Consider the following 26,521-nt stretch of genomic DNA (forward strand, 5'->3'; position numbering starts at 1 on the left):
AAAAAGGTGAAATATTTGTATTGCTGTTATTGGCTGCCTCTGTAACTATTTATTAGCCAATAATACTTTCGTGCCTTTACCCTCGGAGAAGAAGAACCAACAAACCACTTTCTCTAAAAATCTAAACTTTACTTGTCTAAAAGCATCAATGGCTTCTCGGCGGCGAGTGCTTCTCAAGGTTATTATTCTCGGAGACAGTGGGTAAATTTTCCTAATTTATTTTGTCTTATTATTCTCTCTGGATTTTTTTGATTTTTGATGCTCATTGATGGAGACACATTTTTGATTATTACGTTTTGCTCGCTCAGGGTTGGGAAGACGTCCTTGATGAATCAGTATGTATTCTCTATTATACTCCTCTCCTCAGGATCTGAGATTTTTACTTGTTATGTGATTCGGTTGTTTTTATCTTCTTTTGTTAGGTTTGTGAATCGGAAATTTAGTAATCAGTATAAAGCTACCATTGGAGCTGATTTCTTGACCAAAGAGGTCCAAATCGATGACAGGTTGTTCACTTTGCAGGTAAAAATTTAACTGAGTGTGTTTATCTAATACTATATATATGTGATTAATTAGGTTTGTTGCTCATAGTGTAGTTTCTTGGTTTGTTAGTTTAGGTTTTGAGAAAGAGTTATCCAAGTTCTAATCAAAAGAAGAAGATGAGTGTTTTCAGTGTTCAAATACAAATAGGAATAAAGTAATGTTGTGTTCCCATGTATAGATTTGGGATACTGCTGGGCAAGAAAGGTTTCAAAGTCTGGGTGTTGCTTTCTACCGAGGAGCGGACTGTTGTGTTCTTGTGAATGATGTCAATGTTATGAAATCTTTTGACAATCTTAACAACTGGAGGGAAGAGTTCTTGATCCAGGTTACAAACAACATCCTCATACATACTGTATCATATTCTTTTGGAATGTTTTCTATATGATATCAGTGACTTAATTGGTTTTTATTGAGTGTGTTTAGGCTAGTCCTTCGGATCCTGAAAACTTCCCGTTTGTTGTGTTGGGGAACAAGACAGATGTTGACGGTGGAAAGAGCCGAGTGGTAAATAAGATCCTTCTCTCTAAAGTGAAGTAAGAGTTTTGACAAATTTATGCTAAAATAGAGATACCTCATCTTTCAGGTTTCTGAGAAAAAAGCAAAGGCTTGGTGTGCATCCAAGGGAAACATTCCGTACTTCGAGACTTCAGCCAAAGAAGGATTCAATGTCGATGCAGCTTTCGAATGCATTGCCAAAAATGCTCTCAAGAATGAACCTGAAGAAGAAGTGTAAGTCCAAACACTTTTTGCAAAACACCTACATCATCTCAACTCTCAAAAATGCTTTGAACTTTTCTCGGTTTTGTTTGTTTTAATGCCTCGCAGGTACCTTCCGGACACCATTGATGTAGCTGGGGCTCGGCAACAGAGATCAACTGGCTGTGAATGCTAACCAACTTTGTTGCAAGGTTTATTAGAAAGAACTTGTGTTTTAAAGAGTGAGCTTTTTTGTTTTTTTTGGCATTATCATGATGTGTATCGATTAGCATAAGCACCTTTGTTTCTTTCTGCAATTAAAACGAATTGGGCTCCTTACCTTTTTTGCTGTATGGATTTTTTGGTCGCTTATTTCATTCTTAATCTCTTCAGGTTGTGGTAAATTTTGCAAGATGTCATTAATGTAAATATAAATGCGAGGAAAAAGATCAAATTTTCTCAACATCGCTATAACTACAGTAACATTGTGTAATATCTATCTTTCATTCTATGTCATACTGTGTACTTTCCTCAAAAGCTCCATTACAGTTCTTGTTTCAACAAACTATTATATTGATCCCTAGATCAGAGTCCAAGATGCTCTATAACTCATCTTTAGTAGAATGATCCTTTGGTTTCAACTCTCCGTTGATAAAAACAGCCATTTCCTTCGCGCTGGATTTCGTCGACAGCTTTAACTGTGCAATACAAAAGGTGTAAGAGGAAAAGCTTTCTGGAGGGAAAAGGAAAAAAAGAACTGAAGAAATCAAAATAGTTTTACCGGATTCTCCTTTTCACCGGTTTTGTAAAGCAAGATTGTCGGATAATCATCAACCTGCATCAACCATCACACACACCATCATGATCATAGATATCATCCAATTATAATCACACGAGAGGGATCTGTATCTCTTATCAGTTTGCGATTCTTTTATACCTCTAGCTTAGGATGCTCGTTGGCAGAAGCGTCTATCCTTGCAAACACAAGATTCTCAAACCCTCTAAAGTGTTTCGACAACTTCTCAACTTGTTTACTCACAGCCTCACAGTTAACACACCATGGTGTGTGTACCTGTTTCCATGATCATACTCAATGTTACATCCATTTTCATAATTTACTTTAACAAGAAAATTTCGTTCAGAAGAAGGGCTCTATTCACAGACCTCTAGAAGAACATTCTCTTGGCTCTTCAAGACCAGTTCATCAAAAGTCATGCCGACCACAGCCACTACACTTGAATTTTGCTGCAGATGTGAAGAACCATCGTTTATCCACATTATAATCATCCTTAAAATAACATATAGAAGAAAATGTTTTTTTCAGACTCACATTCTCTGGAATTGGCTCTGACTTATAGTAAGGTGAAACAGTTCCATGCGCAAGTCCTGAACAAAATTCCTGCTTGGCAAAATTCAATATACATCACATCAATGAGTTTTGCAAATGTCTATGAAGGTAAAACAATCAGTTTTGAAGAAGTTTGTACTTCTATATTGCTAGGGGATGGATCTGACTCGAGCAAAAACTTGGATTTCAGGTTGTTGTCGAATGCAGCAACCTGTTAAAGAACTTGATATTAATCACTGTGGTTTGTAGCTTTATCAGTAAATCAAGAAATGCATAGCCTACAAGTATAAGAGCTTATTGAGACAACTTACAATAGTTTTCTTTGCATCTTCTATCCCAAATAAGGTCAAGAATGGCATTGCGAGATTTTCATTTGATATGTCAATATATATCAACATAAGCTGCAAGGCATAGCATACACATAAATACAATAGAGGGTTTACTAAGTCCATTTGGCCTTTAAATGATTTGGTATAAGAAAATACCTTTGATTTGAACCTTCTTGCAGTATCTTCTAGAGACTGAGCAAGAGTTTCAAAGTCATCAATCGTCGAAAAGACCATAACCTAAATAAGAATATGATACCACAACAGTGTAAGTGAAAATAACATAACAACCAATAAAGATAGAATGAAAACTAACATCGGATACAAGTTAAGTGTAAACTTCTCACCTGAAGCTTGACTGGACTGGAGTAAACACGAACGGTGTTGGATTCAGTCAGTTTTGTAACCAACGGGAATTTATTACTGTTCAGAAATTCCAATATCTTCTCGGCTTGGCAAGGTCCATCTGCATGATCAGTGCACAAGACTCATAATTTGGAAAATAATATACCACACAATAGAGTAAGCTTTGCATATGCCAAAATAAATTTGACAAAAACAAGCACCATTTCAAACTTATAACTGATCTCAGGCTGTAAATAAGGGGGAGGGATATTATAACATCAGGGAGCTTACCGTATGCAGTGTACCTCTCAGCCTCAGTTTTAACCAATCCAACAAACACATTGTTGGTTTTAAGGTCAGGGAAGAGAAGCTTGGCGACATGACTACTACTTGTTTCTACAAACTGAATTTCATTGTCTAATGACGCAGCTTTTACAAATTCATCATATCCAGAAGAAGCCTGAGGAAACAACGTATCCAAAATTACATTACATAAAACCAGTCTTAGTCTAAACAAATGAATCTATCCAATGATCACCATCTGAATTCTGTACCTCAGAGTTTTCGAATAGTCCGAGAATGAAAGTAAGATGCTTCTTCATAAATCCTGAAGCTTTATCAACTGAATCAAGTTTAATAGTAGGCACACCAGTCTTCTTCTGCACCCAAATCACTATCTCCTCTCTGAACACAACACAAGACCAACAAACAAATCACAACCAAATCCATTACCACTCAGACTATGCTTAGTCCCTATCATCAGACGCAGATTACACTAAAACCCCCCTAAATTAGAAGCTCAAAGCTCTCGCAATCAATTAAAAGAACTTACGAGGTAAATCCACCAGTGTAAGGCTGAGATGTGCCATTAACAAACAGAAGAAGAGTTGGGAAACCTTTAATCTCAAGCTGCGACGCCACTTTCGAATACCTCTCACCGTCGATCTTAGCCATCAAAACAGAACTACCAAACTCTTTCAAACCCGTCGCCGCTTCCGCAAATCGCGGCATTAACTCCGCACTCCTAGCACACCACGGAGCATAACCTAAAACTATCACATACTCGTTCCCATCGATCAACCTCTTCGTATTGTCTCCGTTGAGTTCCACAACGATCCTCTGGGCCTTACTCACCGTCTCCGCTTCAGATTGTTGCTCCGGTCTCTCTTCCTGCAATTGTTCATCCACCGCTAAAAGCTGCTCCAAATCGTCTAAATCTCCCTCGGATCCGGCTTCGTTACCTTCGACGCCGACATCAGAAGAACGGACCACGACGATTAAGAAACTGAGAAGTACGACGAAAGTGAACAAGATTGAAAATTTCGAATTGGGGTTTGGTTTCACCGACATGATTGTTACTGGGTACTCGTCGGATTTTGAAAAGTCGACGAAGAAGTGATCGTTCTGATACGAAGAGAGTGTTTCTGAAGTGTAAATCTCACCATGATTCACGGCGGGAGCTTAATTAGGAATTTAATTAAGATTAATCTTTTTTTGGGAATATTAATCAAACAAATCTTTATTTTGAATATTGACCAGTAAATAGTAAATAGTAAAATAGTAAATATGAAATACCATAACCAAAACAAAATATTTACACATCATATTTCAATAGGTGTTGCATGTATAGCGGCAAGAACTCTGATTCAACGGTATGGGCTTATTACTAGCAACATCGATGACAAATGTGCATGAGATTCGCTTAGTGTGCCAAATCCTGACCAGTTTGCCAACCACATCACTTCTAGACTGAACTTCAAATCTCAGCTTCACCGGAATCTTTCCACCTCTCTCCGTGGCCTCTAGGCTTGCTCCGGCGCCATATAATGGAACTCTTCTCCCTTCTATAACCACTGATTCCATTATTCGACTCTTCCTACGTTGATAATGTTCTTCCAACTGCTAAAAGATAATATGTGTCATACCAAATCATATGTATCCGAAAACAAAATCCAAACCCAACTAGTAAAAAAATTAAAATTACCTGACCAGTGGCAATAGGGAGTTCATAGAAGAAGAGATTGATTGGAGTGGAACTAACATGAACACCAAATACTGGAGCAGGATTGTAAATACTAATTCTTAGTGTTCCATTTATAGTAAGCACTGTGGTACGTACTCCACTGAAATCTGATCCTTCACCAACATAAAAGTTGTGTAGTTCGAACGTCTGCATCACTTTTATCAATCACTATCCACAAATTTCTCGAATAATTCTTTTAATATATTTCTTAAAACAAAAATCATAAATTATTAACCTTTACAGAGATTTGAGCCTTGTACGGTCTACTAGCTCCCCATGTGATGAAGCATAAGAAGGTGAAGAGAACCACCAAAGCGAAAACAGCAAGTAGTGCTTGACACTTTCTTATAGATGTCACGTCGTCCACTTCATCGTACGAGCCTTCTTCAAGTATAACTTTACATTCTTTCTCGTTAGACATGCATTTCCTGACGCTTTTTCTCCCTGAAGACGATGATCGCAACAACCCGGAGAATCTACTTGCCGATGAGTTACGAGCGTGACTTCCCAAGGAGGAGGAATCGTGTGTGGGAGAGTCCATCGGACTAGGCTGTATAACGGAGGTGGAAGAGTCACGTGACGGGCTTTGTACGTAGTAGACAATGCGTTTTGAAGATCGTGATAGTGACGACGACGAAGCCGCGAGGCTTGTTACGTCCGATTCCGACTTCGTGGAAAGCATCGTGCTTTTACTAATTACTCGACCTAATATATGTACGTATAGAACACTCAAAAAAAACTGAGAGATCTATGTTTTGGGAATTTAGTAGAGAATCAGAGACTTTCTCATCAGAACAGAGAACGTGGTGAGTTTAAAGACATTTTTGACGTGGGGAATAAGACAGAACCTAACAAGAGAGTTTTGTTTTTTGTGACGAGAAAATTATCCGTAGCTGGAGAAGTAAGATACTGACCGTTGATAGAGATAGAGATCTTCTAATTTAGGAGTGTCATTCTTCAGAGTTGGTAAAAAGAACAGAGAATGAGAAGGGGAAAAATAAAATAAAAATAAAGGTAAGTAACGGGTGTCTTGTGGTTGAGGCATACCGAGATTGAATCTAGACCTATGGCTTAGGTTTTGGGAGTGAGTGAATAAATGAGTATCCGTGGAGTGAGCTTACTTGTCGAGCTATGATTTGTTAGATGTTTCTTCTACATTGGCATCACCGTTGGTTTTTTAAACTTTTGATTAGTGGAATGCTATGATGGAACTATAAGGTTGTATGGTACTAGTTGATTTAAACTTTTAGGTGTCTTTATAAAAACAAAAGCTCTCTAATATGAAAGAAGTTAAATGTCAAATTGGACAGGCTAATTTACCTACAAAAGAATCCTTAATCCATAAGTTTGTATTGTTTATGAGTTATATAAGGTGTATTAAATTTGATTGTGCTCATCTCTACTTCTATAGACTCTGCCAAAAGCAAAACCAAAATAATAATTTAGATTTTTTTTTTCTCCTGTATTCAGGTTGTTAAAATTTATGAAAAAACATAGAAAATATGACCATCCGACAGATCTCTATTCAAATTTCGAACTGCGAGCACTTGAGATAGTTTTGGTAGCTCAAGCCTCAAGCACTTGTGACCTCTATGTTTCTTTTTGTAAGATAAAGAAAAAAACAAAAATCACATTCGGCGAAACAGATAAAATAACTGATTAATTTATATTTCGGCGAAACAGATAAAATAACTGATTAATTTATATAAATCTCTTGCCATCAAACTATTAAGGTTAACGGATATACGGCGGCAGCGGCAGCTCCAGAGCACGACGCACAGCTTCTGTATGCGCGTGAGAGTTGAAAAAAGTAACAGGGTCAATGTTTACATATGGATTCTCTGCAATCAAGTGACCCCTGAGAGACAAGCGTCCTGTATCCTCATTGAAGATTCTTCTAACCATTGCTTTACGTTCATCATGCTCACCAGCAACCTGAGCATTGGTCATGCCCTTAAAAGTTATGTAGACCACTGCAGTTTTGGCTTTGAGTCTCTCATTTGGCGGCATCATATCTTCCTTGGTTTCTATCACCGCTTTGACAATCCTCAGCTTGGACAGATCGCTATCTGAGATTCCGACCCTATCAATTGCACAGAGTACAAGTTCCAAATACAGATAAATCCAATCATTATTTTGCAACTCCGATTCCTTCACCAGGTAAAATCGTTTTGTATCATTGAAAGAATCCGGCGACGGCCACTCAGGCAATTTATCACCCACTGAAAAACTATCACAAGGTATGGGGGGTTCCTTGGTGGTCACACCTTTAGGTCTAGCAATTTCAACGATCATGTCCAACCTGCCGACACCTTTTTCATCAACAAGAACCTGAAAAGTTTGATGCGAACCGCTAACCGAATCTTGGGCAAGCAAAGTGATGTAGTAAGGGGACACAAAATTCTGCAACTTGTTGAATTTCGTAACGGCCTCGAGCTTGAAGTTTGTCCCCTGAGAAAGAAGAAGTTGAAGGTGATTATATATATACGACAAGCATGCTGTTTGGAAGTTGATATATCAACACACCAAGAAGAGATGGATATGATGGGGGAGACAAGTTCTTCTTAAATTACCTCCAACATATTGTAACGATGAAGCCCCGCACTAGCATAACGCTTGACCAATGGATCAAGATGATCCCGTTGACCGTCGTAGGTATTCAGTGGAATGGCCCCTGGTGGTGCTTTGATTCCCTCGATATCGAAACGCTAATTAGGGGAAAACAAAAAAAAAACACAAAATATTCACTTAGCAACAGAACAGCTCTAGGGTTAATTATGTGTGACAACCTAAAGGAAGAATATCTTTAACTCCAACAAACAAATCCTAAAATTAAATTAAAAAATTCCAAAAAAGATAGAAAGGATTACACATACATCTGAACGTCTCGTGATTTTCAGCACCAAACCTCGAAATCACGGTCCAATCCATATTCGGCGGATGCCTTTTTTTTTTTTTTCTTTTTTTTAAACGATTTATAGGTTTAGTTTGATAATTAAAAACCGAAAATTTACATATCGGCTTAAAGACTTAAAGGTTGGGCCTTAGTTTTGTCGGCCCATTTAACAAGAAACGGAAACAGAGAGCCGACGCATATAATATATTCACATGCAAGTTTCAGAGTAACTCTCAACTGAGAAGAGAATTGATGGGGATATACATGAGCCTCTCCATCGTTATCCTTTCAAAATCAGAGGTCTGAAAACAACGTGGACACAAGTCAGACACATTATTCCCCACAACTTTGATGACTCATCAATCATCATCACACACACACCCTTATTTTCGTATTGCTCTTGTCGCAATATAATTATCAAAATCAGAACATGAGCCGATCTGATCCATATTTATGGTTTTCACAGTTAGTATTTTCTCTCTTCATAACTATGAGTCTATGACCTAAAAGAAGAAGAAAATATCTTCTAATCTAACGTATTTCCTTAAACTCAGGAAGAAAGAGAATACGACAAGAGACAGAACATGTGAATGATTCTCACCCTAGAACCTGTCCAAAAGGTGACATATACGTTTCATTTTATCTTCTCCTTACGACTTATGTCACTTATCTTCAAAAAAGGAATCAGTTCTTGTTTTTTGATTTATAGAAATCTTGAGTCTTTTTTGAGTTGGGATATATAGTTAAAAGATGTTGGAAGGGAAAGCCAAAGTGGAAGAGACAGACATGCCAGTGAAGATGCAAATGCAAGCAATGAGGGTTGCTTCTCAATCTCTCGATCTTTTTGATGTCTTTGACTGTACATCCATCGCTTCTCACATCAAGAAGGTTCATTAGTTTAGTAGCTTTTGTTCTTCTCTGGCTAATATAAAACTTAATTGGTGTTAACTTCTTTTCAAAATCATCAGGAGTTTGATGAGAGATATGGAAGTGGATGGCAATGTGTGGTGGGAACCAATTTTGGGTGCTTCTTCACACATTCTAAAGGGACTTTCATCTACTTTCATTTGGGGACTCTCAACTTCCTCATCTTCAAAGGCGCCACCACTCTTTAGTCTTTAGGTTCTAAATCATCAACTCACATCCATGTTTAGTAGCTTTGTTTGTGTAGGAAGCTGTTCTTTATTTCTCTTTTCCCTTTTGTAAATAGATCTTGTTTCCAATAAAATTGTGAGATATTGTATCATTTTGGGATTATATATGAGTGGTTCCATTCAGATAATTCAGTGGCTTTTGGATTAATTAAGAGAAATATACCTATATTAAAAACAAAACAAAAAAAAAGTACGTATTACTTCGGTGTGGCATATCAAATCAAATCATTTAAAAGTAGAATTAGAAAAACTATAATGTAGCATATAAAGCAAAAAAGTTCGAAATTGATATCTCAGTTGAACTTCAAATGCAAAAAGTGCATAAATACTTACGTGGTTACAGTTTATAAATAGTAAAGTGAAAAAGTTCAAAAAATATGTTTCTTTTTTCTAAATGTAAACTTTAATCCTAAATTGGTTTGTATAACTGTAAATGAGAAATTAAATCGAGGGACAACAAATCGGTTAGTTAGTTAGTAATCTAACGAGGCATCAACAGAAGTCAATCTCACAAATAAAAAAAGCTATTCTGGATTTGCCATGCTTGCTCCCTCTAGTATTATTATTACCATACGGTTTCATTCATGAGTTTTAACAAGTTTGTTCTTCTAATTTCTATGCAAAACAACTCTGTTGTTTCTTCTTCTTTCTTGATGCCTCTCCCGCCTAAAAACTCCTATTTGTTTCAAGAGGAAAAAACAGAGAGATCCAAAAACAGAGAATCTCTCGTTAGATTTAAGAAAATCATGGAGATGGTGAGAACCGGTGGTGATAAAGAACAAGATGGCTACAAGTCGAGATTGTTAGATTTAGAGAACGTGAAGGAGAAGAACTCATCTTCAAGGCATTTCAAGAGATGGAACTCAGATTCCGCCATGAGGATTGAAGATCCAGACATTGAAGATGGCACCGTTTTCAAGAAAACGGCTGCCTCAAGCGTACTGACGACGGTGTTACCGCTCCGACTGCCTCTGGCTAAGGATGAGCCACCTCAGCCGCGTGAAGAAACTGACGGAAAATTACAGCAAGATTCAGGCAAGAGAAAACAAAAACATTTGTATTAATGCTTATGTCTAGGTTTCATTACTTGAATAAGGTTTCGTGGGTCGCAAGCTAATTCAAGTCATTGTTATTTTGCATTACACAGAAAAGAAGCAGATGCAAGAAAAGTTTGCGAAACTTCTTTTAGGAGAAGACATGTCAGGAGGAAGCAAAGGTCTCTCGTCAGCTTTGGCATTATCAAACGCAATCACAAATCTTTCAGCTTCTGCGTTTGGAGACCTACGGCGTTTAGAGCCAATATCTGAGGATAGAAAAGAGCTGTGGGGAAGAGAAATGGGATGGCTTCTCTCTGTTACTGATCATATAGTTGAATTCTCTCCAACACACCAAACTAACGAGAATGGATCTTCCATGGAGGTTTCTGAAAATACATGTTCCCCCTTCTTATTATAGTTTATAAGTCTGTATGTCTGAATTATTAATCTTTCCTTTTGTAGGTAATGACTACAAAACAGAGAACAGATCTTGTCTCCAACATTCCTACTCTTAAGAAACTCGATGCAATGCTCATTGTAAGTTAAAACACATGACATACTTAAAATTGCCTCTTTGTATTTGCATCAAAAGGACTAAAGATTGTGAAATGTCACAAATTATGAAGGATTGTCTTGATAAATTTAAAGATCAAGATGAGTTCTATTATCTCACAACCGATTCCCCGGAATCTGAAAACAGTCACTCGACCAGGAGTGACGATAAATGGTGGCTCCCGGTAGTGAAAGTTCCAACTAAAGGCTTATCTGAAACGTCACAAAGGTTTCTACTGAGTCAGAAAGAATGTGTGAGCCAAGTGCTTAAATTCGCAATGGCCATAAACGCTGAAGCTCTATTTGAAATGGAGATCCCTGAGAGCTACATTGAAGCACTTCCTAAGGTATAAACTCTATACCCTAAACCCTAAAGTCTGAGACCTAATGATCCATCACGAATCATCGCTGATGGTTGCTTTTTTTATTTGGCATCCTTATTGATGTCTTTTTTCTTTTTTGTTACTTCAGAATGGGAAAGCTAGTCTTGGAGACATGATCTACAAAATGGTAACATTAGACATGTTTGATGCAGAGCAGTTCCTTCTTGAAATGGATTTATCATCAGAGCACAAGATTCTTGATTTAAAGAACAAATTCGAAGCTTCGGGTGTGATATGGAAGAGAAAGATAGAGCAGAAAGATAACAAGTCGTCGTCTCCAATATGGAGTACAAATTTAAGTATGGAGAAGAGACAACAGTTAGAAGAAAGAGCAGAAACCATCTTGCAACTTATCAAACAAGAATTCCCAGGGACCTCTCAATCCACACTTGACATCAACAAGATTCAATTCAACAAAGTAATCAATCAAATAACCTAATACTAAATCACATTACACATATAATTGTTTGTGTTCTGTTTTAAGATAAATCTTTAATTTGGTTTTTGCAGGATATAGGGTTAGCTATATTGGAGAGTTACTCGAGAGTTCTTGAAAGCTTGGCGCACACGGTAAGGTCAAGAATAGAAGATGTTCTTGAAGCTGATCAGCTAACGCAAGAACCTGAACCCGCGGTTTGTAAGAGATATATAGTGAAGGAAACAGAGAGTCCAATGAAGGAAGAAGAACAAAACTTTTGTCTTTTAGAGGAGAGACCGAAGAAGCATAAGGCTACGATCTCACTGTCTCAGGTAATGCAATGGAATATCGAAACTAGTGAACCAATGAAGAAAGAAAAGAGCGACGCACCGTTAAAAGATTCAGGCAAGAAACTGTTGACCAGAGTGTCAAGCATGATCATGGCTAACAACAAGAAGACAGCTTTTTATCTTGAGTCTCTTGGAAACACAAGAAGTCCAAGGGCGGGGCGATACTCTTGAATGAATAAAAAGAGTTCGTTTTGTAAAATTAGGGGAAGAGAAAACAATTCAAATGTAAGAGAGAAACAGAATATACAAAATCATTTTAAAAGGGTTTGCAGTATTGAGAAATGTTGTGAGTTTTTAGAAGAAGGAAGAGAACGAAAACATGAATATAAATAAATTAGAGCTTGCCGCGAGGACCGAGCTTAGGCTTCTCCTGAGGACCTCTCTTGATGGGAAGAACATCTCCGGTGGAGTTAGCGCTGACGTAAGTAAGCAAAGAGCCTCCTCCAATGATCAAAAACTTGAGGAGCAATCCTCTCTTTGTGAATGGAGCAGCGAAAGTCTCAAAGAACTTGCTCTACAAGTAAGCAAAGAAGAAGAGAATCTTGTCACACAATACTGTTTGATTGAAGTATTAAACGTTAAAGATATGTGGTAAGAGATGGATAAACCTGAAGAGGGTTGTAAGGAGAAGGAGCATCAGAGCCGTATAAGTCCCATTGACCTGTTGTGTTACCCAAATCTTCTAAGTCAAAGTAGACACTTTTGTCTCCATACTTAGCCACCACACCATTAGCCCTATTACACAATGAACAACCTAGCTCAAGCTAATTGAAACTATATGCAAATTTTGAACTATGAAAGTGTGGTTTTAGTAGCATAAAGAGTTTTGATTACCGGATGGATTTGGGTTTGAAACTCAGGCGGGAAGGCTTGATGGAGAGCTTAGCTCCAGCGAGTGAGCTACCGCCGAGGCCCTTTACGGCGGCTGATGGTTTCACTGCGGCGACAGTTGCAAGAGACGCCATGAGCTTCGATCACTATTCTTTCTTTGTTGTGAATTTGGTTAAGAGAGATAGCCTTTGATCGTCAAGTTGAGTGGATTTTGATCTTCTTCTTGGAGATTTCCTTCTCGAATATTTACTTACGCCAGTTGGAAAATGCCACGTGGAATCTAGTAAGATAAGCCTATCTCTCCTGTGAGGTTCTAAACTAAAAACAAGTTTACACGTCGGAAATGCAAGAGTCTTTTGAGATTTTGTTTTTTTTTTGGGGCTCCTTCTTTGTGTTTAATTTGTAAAAAAAAAGCCCCAATGTTTTTAGATATACGAAACAACCAAGCCGGTCACAAGTTCTCTGAACAACCACCTTATATATAGGTCTTATTTGATTTTTCATAGATTTCTTGACTCACCACTTTTATTTTGGCCTATGATTTTACTTCTTAGTAACGTTTAACAGACACGAAGAAAACAAAAACATCGTTAAATAACCTCATCAAGGTGTCATGTTTGGTTTCTATTGGTGGTATCTGTTATGAATGGAGGAGAGACGGAAAAGCAGTGGTCGTGGGTGGTTCTGTTCAGCCATCTATAAAATTGCGGCGTGCTGTGTCTTTAATTTAAACACCACATATGATATATTGCGTTCAAGTGTGGTTTAATTTGTTTCTGTTTTAAATTCAAAAATGTCTTAAAAATATTATTTCACAGACAGACTAGTATCGATCATTATCTAATACTACAATTTTTTGCTGGCATCCAGTTTGATTAATACTTCTTTATGTTTTTTTTGTTTTTTTTTCCGTATATAAAGATCACCTAGTTATATTATAATCGATTTGTAGTTTTGCACCGTTTCAGAGATATTTTAAATGAATCATACAAAAAGATCTTTTTCACAAACCATTTTTTAACAAAGGGCTAAAAAACTTATAAATTATAGATCTATTAAAGAAAGAGATGAAGTAAAATTAACATTTGTTATTGCAATTAGTCTCGTGTTTCTTGGACTAATATTTTTAGGGTATTTGAAAATATTTTTCTATAAAAAGTAATTGAAGCAGAGAACCAAAATTCATTTTGTTAAGCTCGTATACGAAGACAAAAGTGGGGTCATCAAAACACTGTTGAGAGGACAAGATTCCACGAGAGTTGGGGAGGGGATCTAATTGACCCATAGAGATGGGAGAGGCACTAAAGAGAATAGACGTCTTTCTAAATGGTGTTAATTTGTCACGTGATGGAATCTATTGGAATCCACAAACCAAAGTCACTAGGCTCTGTCCTTTTCCACACATGGAGAGAAAATCTCGGAGATTTCAAAACTTGTGGTGAGAGGGACAAGACAGATGTGACTGGCTAACAATAAATAAACATATTTAGACACAAATCCTGCGGTAAATAACTAATATTGCTAATGCCTAATGCATAGGATTCTGCTAATTACTAGCAAGTGCGTGCCACACAACTACTTTCACAACTTCACTTATAGGAAACTCGAATCGAATTGCGTTCGGACTTGGGAATGATTTTATATACCACTACTAGTATAGACCAATCAACTTGTCGACATTTGTCTAATCTTTTTGGATCGGTTATTTATATTTTATAAACATTATGTTTTACAAAAGAAAAGAGAGTTGTATAGATTCGATGCATATGACTATGAGGAAATGTTTTGGTGCGTATCTGACGCAAAAAAGATGACTTGTTTCGATGTATATATATATCGATATACATCTGATATATGGAAATATCTGATGCATACAATTACGTAAGATTAATAATAAAAATAGGAATTTTGTGTGATATACCTGTCGAGTTGGACCCAAATATTGTAATCGACAAGATAGACTTTACACATAATATTGAGCTATGAGTATTGACGCGATTAGCACACAATTAGAGATAAACATACGGAAGGGAAATTGCATTCCAACTTGGAGTTTTAATTTCTTTATTTGACAAGTTGTGAGAAAACAGTTATTTTATCTCAAAAACACATTTGATCATTTAAAAAAAAAAAAGATTAAAAACACTCCTCCGCCATGTTCTGCATGGTATAATAAGACAACTGTGAGAAAAACGGAAGAATATAATAGAAAAAATGAATAACAAGTTAACAACCAATAGTTATCGCTCCCTTCATGCATGGTACAGACCTGACGTGGAGTTCAACATAACAGCTGCAAGTTCCGAAGGAGACTTCTTTGTATAGTTTAAGATATCATAGTAGAAAAAACATAATGTTAACAATCGCAATTAAATTATTGGTAAATACTAAATACTTATATCAAGTCAAAAAAATGATAAAAATAAATCCCAAATTGATTTTAAATTTTGAAGTGGTTTGAAAAGGGAAGAATTGTTTGACAAATTAACTGAAAAGGAAACATATAAGGAAGATATTTTTCCTTTTTAAGAAACAGAAAAAAAAAACAAAAAATCAAAGAAATAAGGATAAAAATAAAATAAAAATCAGGTTGGGGTGTACAGTAATTAATTAAAAAAAAAATAAGACGTGAATTAATAATTAAAAAAAATGTGGGTTCCTGCTTGCTCTCGTAAAAGGCCTATATAAATGACCTAATGGGACTCTACGTTTCTCCCATCATTCTCGGTTTTAACTGTGAGACACAAACATAAATACATAATAACAAACAGAGAAAGAGATAAGACATAATTATGGGTGGGTGGGCAATCGCAGTACACGGTGGTGCCGGAGTCGATCCTAATCTTCCGGCTGAGAGACAAGAACAGGCCAAACAGCTTTTGACTCGTTGTCTTAATCTCGGCATAGTAGCTTTGCGTTCTAATGTCTCTGCCATTGACGTCGTTGAGCTCGTCGTACGTTATATTCTCTCCTCTCATAATTATTGTTTTTCATCATTAACTCTTCTACGTTGTTTTGTTGAATTCTTTCTTTTTTTTTTTTTAACGATGAACACAGATTAGAGAATTGGAGACAGATCCTCTGTTTAATTCAGGCCGTGGATCTGCTTTGACGGAGAAAGGAACGGTTGAGATGGAAGCTAGTATAATGGACGGTACGAAGAGACGATGCGGTGCCGTTTCTGGGATAACCACCGTGAAGAATCCAATATCTCTTGCTCGTCTCGTCATGGACAAATCTCCCCACTCTTACCTTGCTTTCTCAGGCGCTGAGGATTTCGCCCGTAAACAGGTTTCTTCTTATTTACTCTTTTGCCCCCCCCCCCCCCCCCCCCCTCCCCTCAATCTCTTTTTTATTCTTAACCACTCGGTTTAAAGTGACACAACTGATTGGTTCTTTTTTTTTTGGAAAAAGGGAGTTGAAATTGTGGACAACGATTACTTCGTCACGGACGACAACGTAGGAATGCTCAAGTTGGCCAAGGAAGCTAACTCCATCTTGGTATATAACCATCGATTTGACTAAATCTTCACCGTTCATTTATTCATCGCACGTTTCTTCATTAACTAACTTTTTTGTTTTCACCAGTTTGATTACCGGATTCCACCCATGGGATGCGCCGGTGCAGCTGCAACAGACAGTCCTATCCAAATGAACGGTCTTCCGATCAGCATTTATGCGCCCGAGACAGTCGGATGCGTGGTGGTAGACGGGGAAGGACGGTGTGCAGCCGGGACATCAACAGGTGGTCTGATGAACAAGATGATGGGAAGGATCGGTGACTCGCCGCTTATAGGAGCCGGGACGTACGCGTCTGAGCTCTGTGGTGTGTCATGTACGGGAGAAGGAGAAGCCATCATAAGAGCGACGCTAGCTCGTGATGTGTCGGCTGTTATGGAGTACAAAGGACTTAACCTCCAGGAAGCGGTTGATTACGTCATCAAGCATCGACTAGACGAAGGGTTCGCTGGACTTATCGCTGTGTCGAATAAAGGAGAGGTGGTTTGTGGTTTTAACTCTAATGGGATGTTCAGGGGATGTGCAACGGAGGATGGATTCATGGAGGTTGCTATTTGGGAGTGAGAGATATTTTAGATTAAGCAAAAATGTATTAGTATTTGATTAGTGTGTGTGCTCTCAATCAGTCATCGCTCAATTAATTTGGTTATTCATTATAATAAACCTGGAGTAGTAAATTTAGGTATTTCGTTATCTCCATTCCTATATTGATTTGTGTTTATTGTGGTTTAAAATTGTTGATCTGTCTCAGCTTCATGGCTAATTATGATTCAGCTCTCTGCTTCTTGAATGAACCTGACCTGTCACAAATAGCAACTAAAAGTATAGTAACTGGACTTTGAGGATGGATGATGGATCAACAAAATGAGATGCAACTATTATTACCTCTTATGAATCCAGTATCGATTTGATGAACTTCTGGAGACAGTCTCTGAAAGTTGCAAGCACTGCCCTTTCCTGCTCTATGTATATATCTGTTTCGTTGACACCTGTCTTGGTCTTACACTTATTAGAACCCTCCTCTCCATTGTATTGAGCATCTATCAGTTCGATCAATCTTCCAAATGATTCTATTTCTTCTTCTACATTACCGCTCTCAGACTCACACAATAGCTCAGTGCACTCGTTGCCTACCTTATCATCAGTCTTTATACAAATCCTGTTCTGGTCTTCTACAATTTTGAAGGAAGTATGTTTGATGAAACCAAGCAAAGACAGGATGGTAGATCTAATAAAGTTGAGATATTTTAAGACACAATTGATACCTGCATCGACTGTAGCACATTCAGATGCTACTAAGAGAAGTGAGCATATATCTCCCAAGTCCGGAACAAGTGTGGAAGTAAATCCCAGCGGTGGCTTTTTGTTACTGGTGTTACAATGCAAATCCAGTTAAGAAAACACCTAATATAATGAGGTGAAGGATGAGGAAATATCATTTAAAAAGTACAAAAAAGAACCTGTAAGGAAGCTTAGGAGAGGGAGAGCTAGACATAGGGGAACCCAGAGCATTTTGAATGGAGGGGTCAGGTATCGAAAATAACAGAGCTGGACAAGAACTACGCTGCTATTCCGGACAGAGAAAAAATGAGTTTTGTGGATATAAAACCCAAAAGTGCATATTTGTTATGAAGCAGGTAGTATGTATCACTTGCCTGAGGTAGCTCCCGGTGTCTTCTTCTTTGGTATACCTGCGGGGAATTGTGAGCAGAAAACCCAGGTGCATTATTCATACTGCCAGCAGTGTCGTGGCTGCTGTTAAAGCCGAAACTGTCTCTGCTAGGAGAAATGATTCCTAGAGAATTGACAATGTTCTCACATACAATCTTCTTCTCTGGATTATCACATCCTTCGTGACGCTTCCCATTGTTTAGTCCCGGGGCAAAAACAGAAGGCTGGAAAACTTCACTAACATTCTTGCAGTCGATGCATTTACAGTTGTCTGAGCACAGAACATTAGCCTGAAAGCATTCACAGTACTTCTTCAAACACCTGGTTCTTTTGCATTTGCAGCCCCTCGAAAGCAGTCCAAGTTTAGTATCAGGTGCAGCCTTACACTACAATACAAAGCGTGCAAATCATTCCAAATACTTACACATCAGAAAAGATGTGAAGATAAGTTCTAAAGAAGATACCTGCTTGTCAATTAGGCTGCTGAAAGACATTCCATTAAAGGCATTTGGGTTGCGACCTAATACACTCTTCAGAGCTGCTTCTCTGGCATCAGAGTTGTCAGAGTTGTTGTGACAATCAGCACAATCACAGTCGGTACATACCACTCCTGATGCAAAGCAATCACAGTACCTAATAACCAAAGGGTCAAACAAAATATACAAGAATGCATCATTCAAGCTTAATTTAAAGCCATCACAATAAATTCTACAGCAGATGAACTCAGAAATTCTCAATTCAACATTATACTATTAGAAATCTCTAGCAGCTTTAACAATAGCAATTTCTAGGATTCCTGAGATGAACTTACAACTTTAAACATTTGGACTGCTTGCATCTACATCCTTTGTGCTTCCTCACAGTGTTAACACCATCCTGATCTGTAGTATCCTTTGTTTCTGAAGGCTCTCTGATTCAATTTTAAAGACCAATCAAAGTCGATTCTGCAACGGAATTATTCAACCACCAAAATTATGCCAGAGAGAGAGAGAGAGATTGGAACAATACCGAGAAATCGGGAGAAGTTCTTCTACATTCGAAGATAACTCCAATTTGGTAGAAACGAGCTCCTTAGGGTTCTTCTCTGTCGCGAATTCGCCGGAATCTACCTTATCTGTCATATCGATCCTTCAACACAAGCTATTTCCCCAATCTGGCCTAACCGATTTGAGCATGATCGAAGTGAGAAATTCTCAGAACAGCGTCGTCGATTCTTAAATCAGATCAGCGAATGGGAGAGTCGCCATGACTGAGGGATATCCGAAAAAAAATGGATTGCTGGATTCTAATCGGAATGATGATCCTCACTCGCGTGTTTTGTTTTGTTTTGCCAGCTTCTAGGGTTTTTTCCCCAGAGATAAACCAAAAGGCTTCCTGAGAACAACGCGAAGGTATTCAAAAATCGAGAGCGAGTGATATTGTGGAGGGAACGAACGAGCTTAGGAAGATGACAGAATGATTTTTTTTTTTTTTTTTTTTTTTTGGCTTTTTTTAGCCCTCTCTTCTAGTCGAACCCGGGACCTAAAGATGACAGGTCCTTTTGATCTGTGATCAAATAAAAAAAAGATTTGATTTGTTTTGTTTTCCATGTGAAATATTAGTTTTTTTTGTTACCAAAATATTTTATTTATCACTAGTTAAATTCTTGTATTTTGTTACTAATTTTTTATATATGAGTAAAAAAACAAGTAAACATTTTGGTATGTATACAACTTTAACATTTTGTTTTTATAGATTTAATAAATCCTAATATATTTTAATTTAAAGACACTAAAGTCAAATATGGTACTAGTAATAGTTCCATAAAAAAAAAATTTGGAACAAACTGTGGTACAGTAAAGATGATGGAGGGTTGGGTTTTAGGTGTTTGGATGATTATAACACGGCTTTGCTTGCCAAACAGCTTTGACGGCTAATAACAGTCCCGAATTCACTTTTTGCACGGGTCTTTAAAGGCCGCTACTATCAGCACTCCGATCTTTTGGATCCAATTAAGTCTTATTCGCCGTCTTATGGGTGGCGGAGTATTGTTTATGTTCGCTCTCTGGTTAACAAAGGACTGATTAAACGGGTAGGATCTGGTGATTCCATTTCGGTATGGACTGACCCATGGATCCCTGCCTAATCTCCGAGACCAGCACTAAGCACAGGGTTATCTTCTGACCCTCTGCTATGCGTTTCAAACCTTATTGATAGGAATTCTCATTCCTGGGATATGGCTCACCTTACGGCTATGTTTGTCCCGGAAGATGTGGCTATAGTTTCTGCTTTACCTTTGCGACAACCGCACAAACCAGATTTGCTGGGTTGGCACTTTACTAAGTCTGGTAAATATTCGGTAAAATCAGGGTATCACATTCTCCGTTCAAAATTGACGGCTCCATATGAGGTGCAAGTCTTTGGGCCCATTATTGTGTCTCTCCAGGCCTTTGTGTGGAAAATTAGATGCCCCCCCCCCCCCGAAACTCCGTCATTTTATGTGGCAGGTGCTTTCGGGCTGTGTGATGGTTAAAGCTAATATACCAAAACATGGTATAAGTGTTGATGATATGTGTGGTCTATGTGGTTCTCGGGAGGAGACAATTAATCACGCCCTCTTTGAATGTCCGCCAGCTAGGCAGGTTTGGGCTTTGTCACCTTTTCCGGCAGGCCTAGGTGTTTTCCCATCGGAGTCAGTTTTCACCAATATGCACCAATATGGATTATCTCTTTTGGCGGTTTGACAATGTTCCAACACAGGAATTCTTTCCCTGGATTTTGTGGTATATTTGGAAGGCGCGCAATGATAAACTTTTCAATAACCTGGATTCAAATTCCCTTGCTATTTTGAGGATAGCGGAAGATGAGGCAAAGACATGGGCTTTGGCTCAGACAGAGGATATGGTTTTAGATTCGTTGGCTATTAATGAAGGTGTACTCGGTGGGAATGGGAGATTAGGAGTTCCCAGGTCTTCGTCGAGTTACATTTGTTTTGTGGATGTTTCTTGGAAAGCAACATATAGCTATGCGGGTAGAGGATGATTTTGCACGTCACCTTGGGGTAATCCCCTACTATGAGAGCTACCAACCTTCGCTGCAGTCTTTCTCCTCTTCATGCCGATCTTGAGGCCCTTAACTGGGCTATGTGTTGCATAATTGGGGCGGATAATCAATTTGTAGTCTTTCTCACCGACTGCTCCGACTTAGTGAAGATGGTGTCTTCACCTGCCGAGTGGCCATCTTTTACGCCTTATTTGGAGGACATACAGGCAGATAGAGAGGAATTTGTTTCGTTTGAGTTAGTCTACATTCCTCGCTCTCAGAATGGTAAAGCAGATAATTTAGCACGACGAGTTTGTACTGTTCCGTATTTAGTTTCCTATGTAAACAATGTTTCTTCGTTTTGGCTTGTATAAGCCATTTTTATATGTTGTTGACAAAAAAAGAAAAAAAAAAGTTTTGGAAGTTTAGACAGGGTCGGAAATAGTTGATTGAAGTATGAAGACATTAATTGCATGTTGGCATTTAAATAAAAAAATCTACCAAGAAAGTTCAAATCAATGAATGCCGTTTGTAAAATGTTAGCTAACCACTGAAAAAACTGTTAATATCAACGGTCAGGATCACACCACGAGTGGAGCTGCGATATTTCTGATGGTCTTTTAATTTTCAGTTTAATGTATTTCTTCTGATGGTCCTTACTTAAAATGAAATTAATGACTTAGTACATGATAAATCAAGTGGTAAAAGAGCTAATCAGTAATTAACCAAAACTAAAAATAAAAGTGCTTAACTAACTTAGCTAGCCCCAGGTTTCTTCTTCTTCTTCTCTTTCTCTCAACATTCATAATTTACCCAAAGATACAAAACGACAGAACAAAACAGAAACCATCTTCGCTTTTTCATCGTCAGAATCACGCACGTGGCTGAATTGTCTTGTCTCCGAAGAGAATAAAGTCGTCAAACGCTTCAGTCGCTATTTGATGATCCACGAAAGTAGTTGTTTTTTGTTTCCGCGATTGCAACCTAAGATGAACAGCTACGTAATTTGACTCTACGACTACAGAAAAAAAAAAAAAAGTTGAAATCTTTGAGCGATATCGTATAAACATTTACATTACTACAAACCTAAAAATGACCGCTACGGCATTAAAGAGTTTCAACTACTCTTTGTCTTTAATTACAACCCATCGACTCAACCACAATTACTACTACGCAATTCTCTCCTGTCGTCGTCTTCCTCGATTCCAGCCTGCTTCGTTTCTCAATTCTGGGCTTCGATTCTTCCACTCTAATCGTCATCTCTTCTGTAAGTTCTCTCTTTCTCCGAGTTTACTTCTGTGATCTGGCACGCATGTTACATGTTCGACGAAATGTCTCAAAGATTCGTGCTTTCCATATATAAACGTTGATGATCCGTAAATTAGAACAACTATGTGTTATTTTCGTCTTAATTTACTGCAAAATTTTCAGCATCACCAAAAAACTTCTCTTTATTTATTTATGTATTGATCTGAATTATATCTATGTGATATCTCTTTAACCTGAAATTATTTGTGTATGTTGCAGCGTCACAGTCTGGTTCACTCATGGAAGTGTTTAAAGCAGCTTGTTCAGAAGGCTCTTCTAGTTCCTCTGATAGGATTGCGATTAAAGCCGATGGAAAGAGTTACTCTTATGGCCAGCTCATATCGTCTGCCTTGACCATATCTAAATTATTCTGCAAAGATAATGTATGGTGGTGATTGGTTTGATGTTTGTGGCCATTATCTCTACTTGAAGCCATCTCACATTTTTATGCTATTGACTTTTTTTCTCCACTCTTGATATCGTAGGGAGGTGAAACTAAGAAGTATGAAGGGTTTGGTAGTCTTAAAGGAGCTAGAATTGGAATTGTGGCAAAACCTTCTGCTGAGTTTGTTGCTGGAGTCCTTGGAACATGGTTTAGTGGTGGTGTAGCGGTTCCACTTGCACTTAGCTATCCAGAAGCTGAACTCTTACATGTGATGAATGATTCGGTATGAAATCTATTTTTTCTTCTTATTTTCTTGGAAGTTTAATTTCGGTTATGGCCACTCAATCTTCAAGAAACTGTTTGTTAGTTCGTAAGTAATCGTGATCTTAGTTTTGTGATCTCTGCATTTTGATCCATATCCAAGCTCTTGGTTTTTTCTGGCATCAGTTGTTCTCCCCCATGACCAAAAAGTAGAATTAAGTAGAACAGATATATTAGAAGGCCTAGGTTGTTCTGGACTGGTTGGCTCTGTTTTCTACCATATTCATTCATTAATCAAGCTTAGAAGTGTGCCGTAAACTGCTAATTACTATTGAGTAAGAACTATTAACATTTTTCTTGGACTCTAACATCATTGTTTATGGTTTTCAGGATATATCTCTGTTATTGAGCACAGAGGACCATAGTGAAACTATGAAAACTATCGCAGCAAAGAGTGGCGCTCAATTTCATCTCATTCCTCCTGTTGTTGACTCAACTTCGGCAACTGTTGCTAGCAATCAGCTTCAGGACAATAGTTTTGAAACAGAAGGAAAATTTCTAGGTAAATTCTAAATAGTCCTGAAATGATGAACTTATATTTGAGGCTACTCTTTTAATTTCTGCTCCCATACATTCAGGCAATTATTGGTCTGTCTTTTCTGCATTACATCAGCCTTTATTTGTGCAGATGATCCAGCATTGATCGTCTACACTAGTGGTACAACTGGTAAGCCAAAAGGAGTTGTCCATACCCACAACAGCATCAATTCCCAGGTATATATATCCCGAACTCCATATGTAGCTCACGTCATGTTTAAAATCCTTTCAACCTGCATTAGAATGTTGCTGCATATGTTATCTTGATAAAAATTGTGATCTTCTTATGAGCTTTAGGGTATTTCTCTGTCTCTCCAGTGAGTAAGCGAAATTATGATGCACCACTTTATAAGTTATAAGCTTTTATATGTGCAGGTGAAAATGTTAACTGAAGCTTGGGAGTACACATCTGCTGATCATATTCTCCACTGCCTCCCACTACATCATGTTCATGGGCTTTTTAACGCTTTATTTGCTCCTCTTTACGCGCGATCTTCGGTAACTTATACTATCAGTATTTGCTTAGCTAGCTCTTTCAATATACATTTAACGTCTGAAAATATCAAGCTCGTTATAGGTTTTTAGTTGATGTTTACATTCCTCTTTGAAGGTTGAGTTTTTGCCCAAATTTAGTGTTAGCGGAATCTGGCGTAGATGGCGTGAATCATATCCCGTTAATGATGAAAAAACTGACGACGCCATAACTGTATTCACTGGAGTAAGTCTTCGATTTTGCTTTTATTCCTTCAAAAAAATTTCTAATTCATGAATTAGTTGTCCCTGCGTCAAGTTAAGCGTTGATTTCAAGTTGTATCAGCCTTTTCTTGAACCAAAATAGCAAGCTTATTTGTATATGTTTATATTTTGGGTTCATATCTGAATCGAGGGAAGTATTCAGCGCCAGATAACTCAATTTTACTATGTACCATAGTCTTGGCTGAGTCGATCACTTTCCAATTTGCTTCTGGCCCTCTAGATATGAAAAGCAAACACATTTTGCTTAAGAGAAATTTAGCTTGAGACAAAAAAGAGAGTCATATAAAGATTTAGCTACTTTCAAGTGGTTAAAGTGAATGTTGTAATAAACAGGTTCCAACCATGTATACTCGGTTGATACAAGGTTATGAAGCAATGGATAAAGAGATGCAGGACTCTAGTGCTTCTGCTGCACGGAAGCTTCGCCTAATGGTAAGCAACCAAATATCTCCTAGAAATGCAAATTCAGCTTAGTGATTATCATGTATATGCTTAGACGGCTGTTCTATTTTCAAATTCTGGTGGAATAAGTGCTTACATATTTGCGGATAAAATACATTTCTTAGATGTCTGGCTCCTCTGCTCTCCCTCGACCTGTCATGCATCAATGGGAAAGTATCACAGGTCATCGTCTATTGGAAAGATATGGCATGACTGAGGTAAGTAGATTTTCCTGTCTCTTTTAGTTACAATAATAAAATACCTTAGCCAAAGCCTGTTCTTAGTAGTTACATCTACTGAATTAAAAATTTTGTCAAATATTCCCAGTTTGTAATGGCAATATCAAACCCCTTACGGGGCGAAAGGAAGGCAGGTACTGTCGGCAAACCGCTTCCTGGTGTAGAGGTCAGTGAGATCCTCTTTCTCTTAGGTCCAAATTCAATACCTTTTTACCAATGCCACACAGCTGAAGTACTAATACTGTTGACATGAATACTGAAAAAGTGTGTCAATATGATAGGCTAAAATTAAAGAAGATGAAAATGATTCGAATGGAGTGGGTGAGATTTGTGTTAAAAGCCCATCTTTGTTTAAGGAGTACTGGAATCTTCCAGAAGTGACTAAAGAATCATTTACGGAAGATGGATACTTCAAGACGGGAGATGCTGGTAGAGTGGATGAGGATGGATATTACGTGATTCTAGGACGTAAGCAGAACCAATAAATACATTCAAATACAAATTAAGAGTAGTTTGTGGTTTTCTCTTAATATCTTCTTCTTCTTCTCTGGCAATGATCAGGCAATAGCGCTGACATTATGAAGGTTGGAGGATACAAGTTATCTGCCTTGGAAATCGAATCAACCCTTCTCGAGGTAAACATCCATTTTCGTTTTTTTGGGTCTTTGAGTATCAGAAGCTATTTTTCTCATTGAGAGATAGGGAATAGAACTTAAGATTACTAAACCGAGAGAGCTTGATCTCGTTGAATGAAATCTCTGGAATGTGTTATGCAGCACCCTACGGTTGCAGAATGTTGCGTGTTGGGGTTAACAGACAAAGATTATGGGGAAGCCGTTACTGCGATAATTGTAGCAGAGACAGAAGCAAAGAAGAGAAGAGAAGACGAGTCAAAACCTGTAATGACCTTAGAAGAACTGAGCGGTTGGGCTAAAGACAAGCTTGCTCCTTACAAGGTACTCAAAATATGCCAAAATGTTATCCAACAGTCTTGTCAAAGTATTTATTTTCTTGCTGATAATAGTCTTTATCTTTTCAGCTACCAACGCGGTTGCTAATATGGGAGAGCTTGCCCCGCAACGCCATGGGAAAGGTAGCTATTTTTTCCCCCTGAATGAAAATTTGTTTGATGTAATCAAATAAGAGATATCATTCTTAGCTTTTGGAGTATATTTCGAATTGCAGGTAAACAAGAAAGAGCTAAAGAAATCTCTGGATAATCAAGAATAAATCCTAAGTCAACCATGGATTTCGCTGTTACTCATTGTTCTTTCGCTGTTAAACATAGAAATATACATGCATAAATCATAAATGTATTTTCCTTTTTTTTACTCGACTGAATAATGTCCAGAGTCAAGAGTCAAGACCAAAGTATTTGGAAAGTGATCTCCATTATACTATATAATATATATTTCAATGTT

General features: G+C 37.9%; 12 protein-coding genes across 17 annotated transcripts; 7 read left to right on the forward strand and 5 right to left on the reverse strand.

Moving 5' to 3' along the window:
* Window positions 1-27: 27 nt before the first annotated feature.
* Window positions 28-1,643, forward strand: LOC109124487 (ras-related protein RABG3c). The gene is made up of 7 exons (XM_010489153.3): window positions 28-201; window positions 309-335; window positions 423-522; window positions 722-868; window positions 967-1,047; window positions 1,127-1,272; window positions 1,369-1,643. The coding sequence occupies exons 1-7, from the start codon at window positions 149-151 to the stop codon at window positions 1,433-1,435; spliced, it is 621 nt and encodes a 206-aa protein (XP_010487455.2). The 5' UTR covers window positions 28-148; the 3' UTR covers window positions 1,436-1,643.
* A 31-nt stretch (window positions 1,644-1,674) lies between these two features.
* Window positions 1,675-4,732, reverse strand: LOC104765444 (protein disulfide isomerase-like 1-6). 3 transcript variants are annotated; one of them, XM_087501851.1, is made up of 12 exons: window positions 4,091-4,669; window positions 3,813-3,942; window positions 3,550-3,718; window positions 3,261-3,379; window positions 3,073-3,153; window positions 2,899-2,988; window positions 2,727-2,798; window positions 2,570-2,638; window positions 2,404-2,484; window positions 2,177-2,311; window positions 2,021-2,074; window positions 1,675-1,937 (listed from the first exon to the last, which is right to left on the reverse strand). In XM_087501851.1, exons 1-12 carry the CDS (start codon window positions 4,606-4,608, stop codon window positions 1,842-1,844), a joined length of 1,614 nt encoding a protein of 537 aa, XP_087357977.1. In that variant the 5' UTR covers window positions 4,609-4,669; the 3' UTR covers window positions 1,675-1,841. The 3 variants fall into 3 exon arrangements, with proteins under 3 accessions (XP_087357977.1, XP_010487456.2, XP_087357978.1); XM_010489154.3 differs by lacking the exon at window positions 2,021-2,074 and having other exon boundaries at window positions 1,675-1,924; window positions 2,251-2,311; window positions 4,091-4,732; XM_087501852.1 differs by lacking the exon at window positions 2,021-2,074 and having other exon boundaries at window positions 1,675-1,931; window positions 2,256-2,311.
* A 27-nt stretch (window positions 4,733-4,759) lies between these two features.
* Window positions 4,760-6,347, reverse strand: LOC104765445 (uncharacterized). The gene is made up of 3 exons (XM_010489156.2): window positions 5,517-6,347; window positions 5,243-5,428; window positions 4,760-5,157 (listed from the first exon to the last, which is right to left on the reverse strand). Exons 1-3 carry the CDS (start codon window positions 5,961-5,963, stop codon window positions 4,867-4,869), a joined length of 924 nt encoding a protein of 307 aa, XP_010487458.1. The 5' UTR covers window positions 5,964-6,347; the 3' UTR covers window positions 4,760-4,866.
* A 570-nt stretch (window positions 6,348-6,917) lies between these two features.
* Window positions 6,918-8,257, reverse strand: LOC104767550 (UPF0725 protein At1g19060-like). The gene is made up of 3 exons (XM_019241122.2): window positions 8,158-8,257; window positions 7,855-7,989; window positions 6,918-7,732 (listed from the first exon to the last, which is right to left on the reverse strand). Exons 2-3 carry the CDS (start codon window positions 7,861-7,863, stop codon window positions 7,016-7,018), a joined length of 726 nt encoding a protein of 241 aa, XP_019096667.2. The 5' UTR covers window positions 7,864-7,989; window positions 8,158-8,257; the 3' UTR covers window positions 6,918-7,015.
* Window positions 8,258-8,480: 223 nt separating this feature from the next.
* Window positions 8,481-9,459, forward strand: LOC104765446 (dynein light chain 1, cytoplasmic). 4 transcript variants are annotated; one of them, XM_019241118.2, is made up of 4 exons: window positions 8,481-8,642; window positions 8,732-8,797; window positions 8,887-9,065; window positions 9,146-9,459. In XM_019241118.2, the coding sequence occupies exons 3-4, from the start codon at window positions 8,928-8,930 to the stop codon at window positions 9,290-9,292; spliced, it is 285 nt and encodes a 94-aa protein (XP_019096663.1). In that variant the 5' UTR covers window positions 8,481-8,642; window positions 8,732-8,797; window positions 8,887-8,927; the 3' UTR covers window positions 9,293-9,459. The 4 variants fall into 4 exon arrangements, with proteins under 4 accessions (XP_019096663.1, XP_019096665.1, XP_019096662.1 ...); XM_019241120.2 differs by having other exon boundaries at window positions 8,921-9,065; XM_019241117.2 differs by having other exon boundaries at window positions 8,482-8,797.
* Window positions 9,460-9,817: 358 nt separating this feature from the next.
* LOC104765448 (rop guanine nucleotide exchange factor 13-like) lies at window positions 9,818-12,333 on the forward strand. The gene is made up of 6 exons (XM_019240725.2): window positions 9,818-10,366; window positions 10,479-10,750; window positions 10,831-10,905; window positions 10,995-11,267; window positions 11,392-11,721; window positions 11,814-12,333. The coding sequence occupies exons 1-6, from the start codon at window positions 9,916-9,918 to the stop codon at window positions 12,240-12,242; spliced, it is 1,830 nt and encodes a 609-aa protein (XP_019096270.2). The 5' UTR covers window positions 9,818-9,915; the 3' UTR covers window positions 12,243-12,333.
* LOC104765447 (photosystem I reaction center subunit VI-1, chloroplastic) lies at window positions 12,326-13,615 on the reverse strand. The gene is made up of 3 exons (XM_010489159.3): window positions 12,906-13,615; window positions 12,680-12,806; window positions 12,326-12,585 (listed from the first exon to the last, which is right to left on the reverse strand). Exons 1-3 carry the CDS (start codon window positions 13,034-13,036, stop codon window positions 12,406-12,408), a joined length of 438 nt encoding a protein of 145 aa, XP_010487461.1. The 5' UTR covers window positions 13,037-13,615; the 3' UTR covers window positions 12,326-12,405.
* A 1,952-nt stretch (window positions 13,616-15,567) lies between these two features.
* LOC104765450 (putative isoaspartyl peptidase/L-asparaginase 2) lies at window positions 15,568-17,155 on the forward strand. The gene is made up of 4 exons (XM_010489163.2): window positions 15,568-15,856; window positions 15,960-16,193; window positions 16,317-16,403; window positions 16,491-17,155. Exons 1-4 carry the CDS (start codon window positions 15,695-15,697, stop codon window positions 16,983-16,985), a joined length of 978 nt encoding a protein of 325 aa, XP_010487465.1. The 5' UTR covers window positions 15,568-15,694; the 3' UTR covers window positions 16,986-17,155.
* Window positions 17,048-19,615, reverse strand: LOC104765449 (protein tesmin/TSO1-like CXC 8). The gene is made up of 8 exons (XM_087501854.1): window positions 19,101-19,615; window positions 18,904-19,002; window positions 18,557-18,725; window positions 18,077-18,478; window positions 17,882-17,985; window positions 17,687-17,790; window positions 17,307-17,593; window positions 17,048-17,221 (listed from the first exon to the last, which is right to left on the reverse strand). The coding sequence occupies exons 1-7, from the start codon at window positions 19,211-19,213 to the stop codon at window positions 17,310-17,312; spliced, it is 1,275 nt and encodes a 424-aa protein (XP_087357980.1). The 5' UTR covers window positions 19,214-19,615; the 3' UTR covers window positions 17,048-17,221; window positions 17,307-17,309.
* Window positions 19,616-20,307: 692 nt separating this feature from the next.
* LOC147920284 (uncharacterized) lies at window positions 20,308-21,113 on the forward strand. Its single transcript, XM_087500994.1, has 2 exons — window positions 20,308-20,481; window positions 20,868-21,113. Exons 1-2 carry the CDS (start codon window positions 20,308-20,310, stop codon window positions 21,111-21,113), a joined length of 420 nt encoding a protein of 139 aa, XP_087357120.1.
* A 32-nt stretch (window positions 21,114-21,145) lies between these two features.
* Window positions 21,146-21,487, forward strand: LOC147920285 (uncharacterized). Its single transcript, XM_087500995.1, has one exon. The coding sequence runs from the start codon at window positions 21,146-21,148 to the stop codon at window positions 21,485-21,487; it is 342 nt and encodes a 113-aa protein (XP_087357121.1).
* A 392-nt stretch (window positions 21,488-21,879) lies between these two features.
* LOC104765454 (malonate--CoA ligase) lies at window positions 21,880-26,521 on the forward strand. The gene is made up of 15 exons (XM_010489166.3): window positions 21,880-22,380; window positions 22,641-22,804; window positions 22,907-23,089; window positions 23,458-23,629; window positions 23,756-23,841; window positions 24,040-24,162; window positions 24,275-24,382; window positions 24,754-24,852; window positions 24,987-25,079; window positions 25,189-25,266; window positions 25,382-25,568; window positions 25,662-25,735; window positions 25,877-26,056; window positions 26,140-26,193; window positions 26,286-26,521. Exons 1-15 carry the CDS (start codon window positions 22,206-22,208, stop codon window positions 26,328-26,330), a joined length of 1,821 nt encoding a protein of 606 aa, XP_010487468.2. The 5' UTR covers window positions 21,880-22,205; the 3' UTR covers window positions 26,331-26,521.

The sequence above is a fragment of the Camelina sativa genome, chromosome 19 (genome assembly GCF_030686135.1).
Source record: "Camelina sativa cultivar CO46 ecotype springtype chromosome 19, ASM3068613v1".
NCBI lineage: Eukaryota > Viridiplantae > Streptophyta > Magnoliopsida > Brassicales > Brassicaceae > Camelina > Camelina sativa.

What these genes read in the sequence shown, in the direction of transcription:
- LOC109124487 (XM_010489153.3), top strand. Translation starts at nt 149, where the DNA reads ATGGCTTCTCGGCGGCGAGTGCTTCTCAAGGTTATTATTCTCGGAGAC. An exon ending in GGGAAGAGTTCTTGATCCAG is followed by an intron (nt 869 to 966) that starts GTTACAAACAAC and finishes GAGTGTGTTTAG; the next exon opens with GCTAGTCCTTCGGATCCTGA. An exon ending in AATGAACCTGAAGAAGAAGT is followed by an intron (nt 1,273 to 1,368) that starts GTAAGTCCAAAC and finishes AATGCCTCGCAG; the next exon opens with GTACCTTCCGGACACCATTG.
- LOC104765444 (XM_087501851.1), bottom strand. Translation starts at nt 4,608, where the DNA reads ATGTCGGTGAAACCAAACCCCAATTCGAAATTTTCAATCTTGTTCACT. An exon ending in CAGAGCCAATTCCAGAGAAT is followed by an intron (nt 2,485 to 2,569) that starts GTGAGTCTGAAA and finishes TCACATCTGCAG; the next exon opens with CAAAATTCAAGTGTAGTGGC. An exon ending in AAGAGAATGTTCTTCTAGAG is followed by an intron (nt 2,312 to 2,403) that starts GTCTGTGAATAG and finishes TCATGGAAACAG; the next exon opens with GTACACACACCATGGTGTGT.
- LOC104765445 (XM_010489156.2), bottom strand. Translation starts at nt 5,963, where the DNA reads ATGCTTTCCACGAAGTCGGAATCGGACGTAACAAGCCTCGCGGCTTCG. An exon ending in AGGCTCAAATCTCTGTAAAG is followed by an intron (nt 5,429 to 5,516) that starts GTTAATAATTTA and finishes AAAGTGATGCAG; the next exon opens with ACGTTCGAACTACACAACTT. An exon ending in TCCCTATTGCCACTGGTCAG is followed by an intron (nt 5,158 to 5,242) that starts GTAATTTTAATT and finishes ATCTTTTAGCAG; the next exon opens with TTGGAAGAACATTATCAACG.
- LOC104765446 (XM_019241118.2), top strand. Translation starts at nt 8,928, where the DNA reads ATGTTGGAAGGGAAAGCCAAAGTGGAAGAGACAGACATGCCAGTGAAG. An exon ending in TCGCTTCTCACATCAAGAAG is followed by an intron (nt 9,066 to 9,145) that starts GTTCATTAGTTT and finishes CAAAATCATCAG; the next exon opens with GAGTTTGATGAGAGATATGG.
- LOC104765448 (XM_019240725.2), top strand. Translation starts at nt 9,916, where the DNA reads ATGAGTTTTAACAAGTTTGTTCTTCTAATTTCTATGCAAAACAACTCT. An exon ending in AACTCGATGCAATGCTCATT is followed by an intron (nt 10,906 to 10,994) that starts GTAAGTTAAAAC and finishes CAAATTATGAAG; the next exon opens with GATTGTCTTGATAAATTTAA. An exon ending in ACATTGAAGCACTTCCTAAG is followed by an intron (nt 11,268 to 11,391) that starts GTATAAACTCTA and finishes TTGTTACTTCAG; the next exon opens with AATGGGAAAGCTAGTCTTGG.
- LOC104765447 (XM_010489159.3), bottom strand. Translation starts at nt 13,036, where the DNA reads ATGGCGTCTCTTGCAACTGTCGCCGCAGTGAAACCATCAGCCGCCGTA. An exon ending in TTCAAACCCAAATCCATCCG is followed by an intron (nt 12,807 to 12,905) that starts GTAATCAAAACT and finishes ATTGTGTAATAG; the next exon opens with GGCTAATGGTGTGGTGGCTA. An exon ending in CTCCTTACAACCCTCTTCAG is followed by an intron (nt 12,586 to 12,679) that starts GTTTATCCATCT and finishes GCTTACTTGTAG; the next exon opens with AGCAAGTTCTTTGAGACTTT.
- LOC104765450 (XM_010489163.2), top strand. Translation starts at nt 15,695, where the DNA reads ATGGGTGGGTGGGCAATCGCAGTACACGGTGGTGCCGGAGTCGATCCT. An exon ending in TTGACGTCGTTGAGCTCGTC is followed by an intron (nt 15,857 to 15,959) that starts GTACGTTATATT and finishes CGATGAACACAG; the next exon opens with ATTAGAGAATTGGAGACAGA. An exon ending in AGGATTTCGCCCGTAAACAG is followed by an intron (nt 16,194 to 16,316) that starts GTTTCTTCTTAT and finishes TTTTGGAAAAAG; the next exon opens with GGAGTTGAAATTGTGGACAA.
- LOC104765449 (XM_087501854.1), bottom strand. Translation starts at nt 19,213, where the DNA reads ATGACAGATAAGGTAGATTCCGGCGAATTCGCGACAGAGAAGAACCCT. An exon ending in GACACCGGGAGCTACCTCAG is followed by an intron (nt 17,986 to 18,076) that starts GCAAGTGATACA and finishes CCGGAATAGCAG; the next exon opens with CGTAGTTCTTGTCCAGCTCT. An exon ending in TCTCCTAAGCTTCCTTACAG is followed by an intron (nt 17,791 to 17,881) that starts GTTCTTTTTTGT and finishes TTGTAACACCAG; the next exon opens with TAACAAAAAGCCACCGCTGG.
- LOC147920284 (XM_087500994.1), top strand. Translation starts at nt 20,308, where the DNA reads ATGGCTCACCTTACGGCTATGTTTGTCCCGGAAGATGTGGCTATAGTT. An exon ending in AATTGACGGCTCCATATGAG is followed by an intron (nt 20,482 to 20,867) that starts GTGCAAGTCTTT and finishes TATATTTGGAAG; the next exon opens with GCGCGCAATGATAAACTTTT.
- LOC147920285 (XM_087500995.1), top strand. Translation starts at nt 21,146, where the DNA reads ATGAGAGCTACCAACCTTCGCTGCAGTCTTTCTCCTCTTCATGCCGAT.
- LOC104765454 (XM_010489166.3), top strand. Translation starts at nt 22,206, where the DNA reads ATGACCGCTACGGCATTAAAGAGTTTCAACTACTCTTTGTCTTTAATT. An exon ending in ATATTACGTGATTCTAGGAC is followed by an intron (nt 25,569 to 25,661) that starts GTAAGCAGAACC and finishes GGCAATGATCAG; the next exon opens with GCAATAGCGCTGACATTATG. An exon ending in TCGAATCAACCCTTCTCGAG is followed by an intron (nt 25,736 to 25,876) that starts GTAAACATCCAT and finishes TGTGTTATGCAG; the next exon opens with CACCCTACGGTTGCAGAATG.